The sequence below is a fragment of the Elephantulus edwardii genome, unplaced genomic scaffold (genome assembly GCF_000299155.1).
Source record: "Elephantulus edwardii isolate Elephantulus edwardi_28Jun2011 unplaced genomic scaffold, EleEdw1.0 scaffold00525, whole genome shotgun sequence".
Classification (NCBI taxonomy): domain Eukaryota; kingdom Metazoa; phylum Chordata; class Mammalia; order Macroscelidea; family Macroscelididae; genus Elephantulus; species Elephantulus edwardii.
The window spans coordinates 97,983-107,662 of NW_006400275.1; the positions used below are offsets into that span (position 1 = coordinate 97,983).

The window sequence follows — 9,680 nt, forward strand, 5'->3', positions numbered from 1 at the left end:
AATGACTGTTTTCACTCTTCCTGGATGATACTCTTGTTATCCTTGCACAACTCATCCAATGAGCAAAGTTGCTGACTAGACCTAGATAACTCGAGATTTGTGGTGTTTCCATTGGTTGAGTTTTGGGAGCAGATAGTCCTACTTTTCTTCCTACTTAGAGGATGATCTGCTAAAGTCCTTTCAGAGCAACATGCAAACTTCCTATGTACTGACCAAAGTTATATTCTCAGGCAACTGTCCAGATGACTATCTTAAAGGCACATGGTTTAAATCTACCAGCAGATGTGCTGGGAAATATGCGCAGTCTCCGCTCATGTGATTAACTGCCTCTTAAAATCTGCTGGAGGGTCAACTATCGGGTCAGTGCTGAATCGAAGGCACACAACAACAATAACAACATACCATCCAGGAAACAAATCATTCTGATCCATTTCCTTATAAAAAAGGAAAAGAAAAATTAAATGAAAATAAAAAGGAAATTGTACACATACTAATACTGTTAGCTATTCCAACATTTTTATGCCAATTCTCTAAAAGCAACAGATACTAAATAGAGAAACAAAGTACACTGTCAACAGTGACTTGGGAGGGGGGATCCTGGGGACCTAGAGTGGGGTACAGAGCCTGGTCAGGATCAGGAAAGTGTTCTCCCAGGCCTTCTTCTATGTGGACACCCTCCTCAGCACACAGAGCCTCTGACATCCTGGATGAGATGTGATGATGCATGCACATTCAATAAGGCATCCTTTTTGGAGGGCATTTCGACACAGGAAGTGAAGGAAGAATGTTACATCTATCCACAGGCCTTACCCCAAGGCATGACTATTCTTTGAAAAAAATTTATAATTTAAGTGTTCTGATAAGACAACTAAGTGCCTGGATCCAGATAAGGCCCTGGGACTGATTACACATTGACAGGGCTCCTCCCCCAAATTCCAGAGCAAACTAACACTCTTTCCAGGTGCCACATAGCACAGGAAGCAGAGCTGATCAATTCATCTGCACACAGAACCTGGCAGGCTCGGTTGTCCCACTGAGGGTGTTCTGCCTTAGCGCTGCAGAAGGGCAAGCCTGAGAAATACAAAAGATAAGAAAGAGCTGGTTGACTTGTTGCATATGAGTTGTCGATGTAGAGTAGGGAAAAGAACATGATTCAAAACATGTTTGTGTTCTAGGTCTGCCTCAATGAGTATTAAAAGCCCAACAAAGCAAAAAAGAAAAAAGGACAGCATCTCATTCCCTCAAGCCAGAACTCACTCATACCTGATCCTTCCCTGGGTTTTCAGAGGGTATAAATTGCACAGGACAGAGCAGAGGTTAGAGCTGTTATACATAGGGTTGCTATGAGTCACAAGCGAATCGACGGCACACAACAACAACAACAACATAAATTTCACCATAAGTGATTGTTCTTTCTTTCTTGAGGCATTTGGTGTATTTGAACCGCCTACATTTGGTTTGGCAGTGCAACTCCTTACCCACTAGGTCTCCAGAGCTCCCTCATCTAGAATTGCCATCTGCTAAAAAGATAAGTGAATAATGAAGATACAATCATTTCCTTGGTTAAGACACATTTATTAAGGTTCTTGACATTAAGAGAGGATGATCAAGCATAGAGGGGCTCAGGGTGATTCTTCAAGTTGGAGGCCTTTTATTGTTTTCTTTATCCAGGGTAAGAAACTGGAGATTTTGGTGGAGACACGTGGGGGAGTTCCTATTGTATTTCCATAGGAGATAATGCCCTGGGCTACATTTTTGCATACCAAGGGGCCTCCAGAGTCTCCCTGGGAACAGAGAGAGGAAAGGAGTTAATTGTACTGCTGATCCTGCCTCCCTCTACATTCTGGGAGAAAACTGCCCCAATGAAGTGAAAGGGGCGGGGTGTGTGTGTGTGTGTGTGTGTGTGTATGTGGTAGGGGGTGTAGGAAGAGGGGGCTATAGGACTCTCTGGGAACTCCCTGGGTGCCAAAATCCTTTGCTTGACATCATAGTTGTTTCATTCCTAGGTTGTGATCTATCTCCTTCCCTAACTTCAGGACTCTTGCCTTCTAAGGATCTGTGGAAATTTGCTTCTGGGCTACTGTTTAAGGAAAGGCAGATGGTTAATGGAAGACAGTACATTGACCAGGGTGATGACAGCTCTTGAGTATTTACATGGTTTTGATTGTTCAACGTGGAGGGAGAGCTTTTCCTTGTATGTGTGCTCTAGGTAGGTGGGGCAACTCTCTCTACTTTCCCCACATTAAATAAAAAAAAAAAAATCCAAACCAGTTCTTGACATCTCAATTCATAGTAATCCTAAATGTTATAGAGTTGAACTGCTTACTGGGTTTTCTTCCCTATAATGTTTATGGAACATCCTTGAGAAGGTTCAAAGCACAAATCTTTAAGGTAGAACCTGAATGGAAACACTTTGTTCCTTAGAGATGATTGAGATGGCATGTTACTGTTGTTGTTTTGCTGTCACCTGTGAACTGACCCGTAACTGATTCTCCAGTGAGATTTTAGAGATGATGAATTGCACAGGAGGAATTGCCCATCTTTCTCCTGAGGAGCGCCTTTGGGATTACAGTGATGTTTCTTACCACTAGGCCCCCTATCACTTTGGGATGGAATAAGGAGTTACAAATTTCTCTTTCTGGAGGAACGCATTTCTGACTTACCCATGGGAAACTCACAGAGCCCTGAGTGACTGGGTAGTTTGGTGCTCTTGTTATCTCAGAAAAGTGAGTGAAGGCATTCCCCCTATTGTTAGCAAGGATCTTTACATCCCAGATCTTCCTGAAACATCCTGCTCCCCAGAACAAGGCTAGGCGAATGCTAAATCTCACCTTAAAGGTACACATCTTTTTCTGGGGGTCTCCCACGCACAACTGAATGGTCCTGTTATAATTCAAGTAGCGGCTCTCACACTGGATGTCCTCCTGAACGGTAAGATCTACCTCATGCAGCTTGCTTGTTTGATTATTCTCAGAGATCCAGCCCCAGCCAGCCACACTGCACACCTGCCCAGGCCTCACATGGTCACTTTCTCCAGGCAGGGGAAGCAGGCCCACAGCTGCAGTCAGTTTGGCCTTTGTGTTCAGCTGATGAAGGAAACAAAAAAGACTTGATCATACAGAGTCTGCTGCCCTGCAGAGCCTGATGGGCTGCACTTCATCCCATCTCTTCCCAGGGCCTGGGACTAATGAAGCAGTAAGTATGAGAAAGGCTGGGCTTCTGGTTGAAGGAGAAGTTCGTGAACCCAAGGGAGCAGGAGCAGCAGGGAGTGAGCCTCACCTGTAGTATCATGATGTCATTGCTCTGAGGCACATTGTTATGATCAGGGTGGCGGATGGCTTTTTTTACAGGAATTTCCTGCTGTGTATTTTCTTGCAACACAATATCATGGGCCCCCAAGATGACACTCATGGGGCTGTACAGAGAGAAAAGAAGAGGTTCTCAGAACTGGAGCCCTAAAGCAGGGGAAAATTGGGGAGGGGAGGGCGGCTGCTGAGGGAAATGCTGGAGGGAGGGGCCCTTCATCTTGAGCTTGCTGAACCTTTGGTTTCTCTGCAGCTTATAGGTGGTTGTGGAATTCTCTTTTGCCCTCAGGTCATATGAAATGGCTTGACCATTCCTGCTCTCAACCTCCACTGTCTGCCTGAAATAGCCTCTTCTACTTGCCCCATTCTCTGACATCATGGGCTACATGGTGACTCACTTTTCACCACCTCATCCCACTCTCAAATGGTTCTAATGATGAGAAATTTTGGGCCTGAGTTACACCCAGATGAAGTAGCGCTACCGTGTGGTAGGAATGTGAAGAGTCCTTGGAGGTTCTACCCCTCACCTTCCCCAGCAGTGAGCTGCTGTCAGGACAATATCTTCCTCCACCAAGAAACCACCACACTGTTCCTCCGTGCCATTAAGAGTTAACTCAACAAGTGCCATGTATGGATGTGAATGAGGCTGTGCTTCATGACCTCCAATGATTTCCTCTGGAAACAAAAACAAAACAAAACAAAACAAAACAAAATGGAATCTGGAAGGAGTGATCATCCTACCTGATCATTGAAGACAGGATCAGCTTTGCCCTTTAGTTTTTGGGACAAGTTGTCCTGGACTCTCCCAAAAGCAATCCTTATTGGCTTGATAACATGCCCGTCTCTTCAAGTCTCAATGAGCTCTCCTAAAAGCTGATAGTTCTCGTTCTGGAAATCTCATATTACACACATGGATTGTGGGGACAGACCTTGTTTTCAAATTGGTAGAATCCCAGAGAATCATGGAGAAGAATCCTTGCCTTTCTGGTTCACCCCAGGTGAGCTCCTATAGGCTTGAGTGACTCTCCAGGTTGACTATTCCAGCCCTGTTGTTCTAGCAGAGCAAATGAAGGCATCCTGCTATTGCTAGCAAGAGTCTTCAGAACCCAGAGATTCGTGAAACATCCTTGTCCCCAGAGCCAGGCCAGGCTAGTGTTAAATTTCACTTTAAAGGCAGCCATCTTTTTCTTCAGGTTCACCGTGCACAACTGAAAGGCATTGTTACAATTCTTGAGTCAGGGTAGGGCTGGTGCTGAGGGGAAATGCTGGAAGGAGGGGACTCTTGAACTTGAGCCTTTGGTTTCTCAAGAAGAGCACTGACGGTAAACAGTTGTGGCATTTCCTTTAGCCCTCAGTTCATATGAAATTAATTGATCCATACCTGCTGTCAATCTTCACTATCTGCTTAAAACATCCAGTGAGGTACCTCTCTGATCTTTCCCACTTGCTCCAACCTCTGCCTTCATAAGCTAATGTTGACCTTCTTTTCTCCACCTCATCCTGCTCACTATTCCTCTGATGAGACCCCTTGGGCCTGTGTTACACACGCTGCAGGAGCGCCCCTGAGGAGCAAATATGGAAATAGAAGTCCTGGTAACATCTGCCCCTCATCTTCCTCTGCAGTGAACTGCTGTCAAGACAAAGTCTTCTCACACAAGGATATCACTCTCTTGACTTCCCAGTGAAAGTAAAAAACACCATGTATGGATGTGAGGGGGGATTTGCTACATGACCTCCAATGATCTCCTCTTAAAGAAAAAGTTGGATGATGAGGTGACTGTGGCATCCTACTTGATGATTGATAAAAGGGTCAGCATTGCCCTGGAGATGCTGGGACAGATAGCACATGGTTCTCCTGAAAGATGGGTTTCTGTCACAGTGACCCATTCTTACTGTCAAATCTCAAACAGCCCCTCTTAAAATGTGACAGTGCTTGTTCTGGACAGCCCACATGGATAGATGATTACGCTTGTTATCTTTAAAATGGCAGAGTCATCATAAAGCATCCTGGATATGACTCTTTGGACTATTCTGTGTTTCCTGACCTGTCTGAACCTCTGCTAAGTTTGTGGTATTTTCTATTAATATACCCTGATGTTTATAGAATTAAAATTTTAGAAAAGTCTCAGGCTTTCCAGAGCCTATTACACCTTGGAACTTCAGTATATCTTTTTATCATTGTATCATTTAATCACTCCCAATAAGCCTTTGGATGAGCCTTGGTATGGATTATACTGGTGGGAGTCAAAGTCAAAGGACCGTCAGGAATGCTGACTACAAAGACAGTGGAGTGACCAAAGCCTGGGGAGGCAGAGAAGCCAACTAGAAGTAGACTGCAAAGGAGTTTAGACAATATAAATTCTTTGAGATAAATTGCAACTTGAATTTCTATCCTGGTCAGGATGAGCACTGAACCTGGAGAAGGACGTCAAACACATTGAAATGATTTTGAGACCACTACTTTAATAGCACACATATTTTTGTTGTTGTTGATTATTGCCTTTGAGTCGAGCATGTCTCATAGCCACCCCATGAACAAAAGTCCTGAAGACCCTCTACAAATATTGACATTTATCAAAGTTCTTAGACTTTCCAGAGGCATGTTATTTAGGAAGTGGATGCCACTCCTGCTTCCAAACCAGTCATAGTATGCTATTGTTGTTATGTGCCATTGGGTCGCCTGCCATGTATAGTGACCCTATGTTTAGCAGCCTTGAATGCTTCCCTCTCCTGAGCCAGTCTCACTAATTCCAACATACAAACCCCATTGCCCCAGTTACTAAATCAATCCATCTCTTCTGTGGTTTCCCTTACCTGTGCTGTCCATCCACCCTTCAGAGCATGATGTCCTTTTCCAAGGACCTATCTCTCTGGGCTACATGCCCAAAGTAAGTGAGTTGGAGTTTCAACATCGTAGCCTCCAAGGAGATACTTGGTTTCACCCTGTCCAAGACAGACCTACTTGTTTTCTTGTCAGTCTGTGGTACGTTCAAGATTCTTCTCCAGCATGACAACTGGAAGACATCTATCTATTCTTCTTCTGTCATCCTTAGTCATTGTCCAGCTCACAGAAGCATAACAAGTAATTGAGAAGACCATGTCCTGGATTAGGTGCGACTGACATCATTGCTCTTCAGCACTCTGGAGAGGTCCATGAAAACAGATTTTCTCAATGCAATTTTTCTTTTGATTTCCTGACTACTGGTGTGAAGAGTGTTGTTGATTGTGGATCCAAGCAAGCTGTGACCTCAATCTCTTCTCCATCTAATCCTCATGCTGCCAATTGGCCTAATGGTGAGAATCTTTGTCTTCTTGATGTTGAACTTCAAGCCATATTGAAGTCTACAGTCTTTGACATTTTGCAGCAAGCGCTTCAGGTCTTCTTCAGTTTCAGCAGGCAAGGTTCTGTCACCTGTGTATTGTAAGTTGTTAATGAATCTTCCTCCAAACTTGATGCCACACTCTTCCTCATAAAGCCCTGTCTATTTATGTTTTATTGATTATACAAAAGCATTTGACTGTGTGATCTAAATAATTATGGCTAATATTGGAGAAAGAGAATTCCAGAACACATACTTTTACTCGTATGGAAACCTATACCTAAACGAAGAAACTTTTTTTCAAATGGAGCAAAGAAACACTGAATAGTTTATATAAGAAAGGTGTGTTATCAGGGATGTATCTTTTCTCCATATCTAATCAATATGTACGCTGAGGAAATCATTCACAAAGCTGGACTCTATGAAGAATAATGGGGGATCAGAATTGCAGGAAGACTCATCAATATTCTCTGTTATATAGATAATACAACCTTGCTTGCTGAAAGGGAGAGAGACCTGAACCACTAGGTGCAGAAGATCAAAGACTACAGCCTTAAATATGATATGTATTTCAACATCATAAGACAAAATTCCTAACCACCACACCAATAATCAACATTGATAGATGGAGAAAGACTGAAGTTGTTAATTAATTCTTCTTACTTGGATCACAATCAACACCCTTGGTACCTGCAATCTTGAGATCAGAAGACATATTACATTGAACAAGCCAGCTGTCGGAGTTCCTTTAAACTACTCAGGAGCAATGAAATCAGTTTAAAGAATAAGATGGGCCTGATTCAGGCCATGGTCTTTCAAATCACTTGCTATGCATCAGAAAACTGGATAATCTATAATTATGACAAAAGGATAATTAATTTCTTGAGCTATGATGTTGGAGAAGAGTGTTGATCTTTTGGACTTTCAAGAGATTGAACAGATATGTGTTGGATAAAGTGCGCATATAGTGATCCTTGGAAGCAAGGGAATAAAGCTTCATCTCACATACTTTGGACATGTTGCTAGGAAAGGCTATTTCAAGGAGGGGGACCTCATACTTAGAAAGGTAGAGGATCAGCAAAGGAGAGAAAGACTTTCAATGAGGTGGGTTTGTGTGACTGTGACAATGTGCTCAAGTATATCACAGATGATGATGATGGCACAGCATAGGCCAGGGTTCAGAACTATTATTCATAGGATTGATAGAAATGATATTTAACTTGGAGGCACCTAACAACAGCACTGTAATAAGATCAACAGCCTAACTATGCACATTTCTGCATCCACAGAGAGTCATCCCTGGCCTTTCAAATTCATCCAAGTCCCTTTGGTAGAAAGATGGGATGATCTCTTCCCATGCAATTTAAAGCATTAAAAACTTTCTGAAGGATCAGGTAGGAGTTGGTTTCAAGTACACAGCAAACACTTAGGCTTTGCCTCTGATAATAAGCTTAAGCGTGACAGCAAGTGTTGTAAGGATAGCATAGGAACTGACCGTGTTTCATTTTATTGTGCACTGCACATCAAACTCACCTATACCTAAAACAACAGAAATACCCCAATTCTTTGTGTTTTAGCTTCATTTTCCTGAGGTAGAGGAGTGGGTAAGAAGTTGGCCTGTCAACCCAGGTCTCCTCAGTTTGAACCCACCAGCTGCTCCAAAGGAGAAAGATGGGAAACTCCTGTGTAATTTATAGCCTCAGAAAATCTAGTGGAGAGTAAACTATGAATTGGTTCTGACTTATTAGCAATGAATTATTGTTTAGCTTCTTGGCATGCAAAAAGGAATTTCAGTTACTTACCTTCATATCTTCTGTCAAATGTCTTTGTAAGAATAATCTGCTTCCCAGGTAATCGGGAGAAGCTAGGACGAAGCCACCACCTGATAAGCCTTTAAGTGGTAACAGTCCTGTTGTGATTTCACCTAAACTGGGGAAATTTGACAAAAAGCCAGGATAGTCTAACACCTACGACAGTGTCCAGGGTGTCTAGTCATCCTTCCAGAACTTCTATCCAGTATGAGACTGCTTAGTCTGGGTTTGATATGGAAGCTGGTATCTATAAAGTTTCTGGATTACATGGAAGGAATTCCTTACTAGCACTGGGCAGAAGGGCCAGGAGTACAAGTGATTCAGGGAAATAGGCTCAGGTTCCTAGGATGTAGAGGGTCACTCACCTGCTATAGATCCAAGAAGAAGGTGAAAGGCCAACAGGAGCAGGAGTGACTGCATCATCTGAGGAAGGCTACCCAGGCTAAAGCTGATGGTGTCTCAACCCAAAATAACCACAGTGCAATGAAGAGGGTCAGACCCAGTGACTTTATATCACACACATACATCTGTGATAGGCTTGTTTGGTTGGGTGTCATCACGCAAGTTGGTCTGCAGAATTTTTCTGGTTAAGTTAAATGAGAGCAACACTGTCACCACATTTTTGTTCATAGCTGTTGAGTTCCAAGCAGAAAACACAAATAAAGAACAAGAAGATGAATATTTCTGAGACTGTGCCAACATTCAGTAGAGTTGCTACAATAGGAGACTGGATCCGTTTGTGATCGAAACTAAGAATGTTCTCCTTTTCTGGCTCTTTTTTTTAAATAAAATTTTTATTTTATATTGGTTTGCTTGCAAAGTTTCTATATATTGTTTTTCACCCTGGATATTGCCCATTTCTGTCATCCACCCCTCTTTCTACTCATCAAATTTTGTGACCCTGTGAGCTGTGGTGGTGGAGAAGAGTATTGAATATACCATGGACTGCTAGGAGAACAAATAGGTTCATCCTAGAGAAGGTACGACCAGGATGCTCCTTGGAAGCAAGAATTTTGAAGCTTCATCTGACATACTTTGAACATGTTGCAAGAAGGGACCAGTCTTTGGAGAGGAATGTTACGCTTGGGAGATTAGTGGGACAGATCAGGAGAGGAAGACCCTCAATGAGATGGACTGATTCAGTGACTGGGGTATTAGGGGTGGATGTATAAGCGATAATAAGACTGGCACAGGACAGAGCAGGGTTTAGGGCTGTTGTACATAAGGTTGCTATGAGTTGCAGG

General features: G+C 43.0%; 1 protein-coding gene across 1 annotated transcript in view; it reads right to left on the reverse strand.

The window, feature by feature from the left end:
• Positions 1-1,622: 1,622 nt before the first annotated feature.
• The window catches only part of LOC102848948 (granzyme H-like), a 14,124-nt gene continuing 6,066 nt past the window's right edge, over positions 1,623-9,680 (reverse strand). The window contains exons 3-6 of the mRNA XM_006903152.1: positions 3,833-3,980; positions 3,280-3,415; positions 2,832-3,086; positions 1,623-1,784 (exon numbers count right to left, since the gene is read on the reverse strand). Coding sequence (XP_006903214.1) covers positions 1,623-1,784; positions 2,832-3,086; positions 3,280-3,415; positions 3,833-3,980 — 701 coding nt within the window. The remainder of the gene's footprint in view (positions 1,785-2,831; positions 3,087-3,279; positions 3,416-3,832; positions 3,981-9,680) is intronic.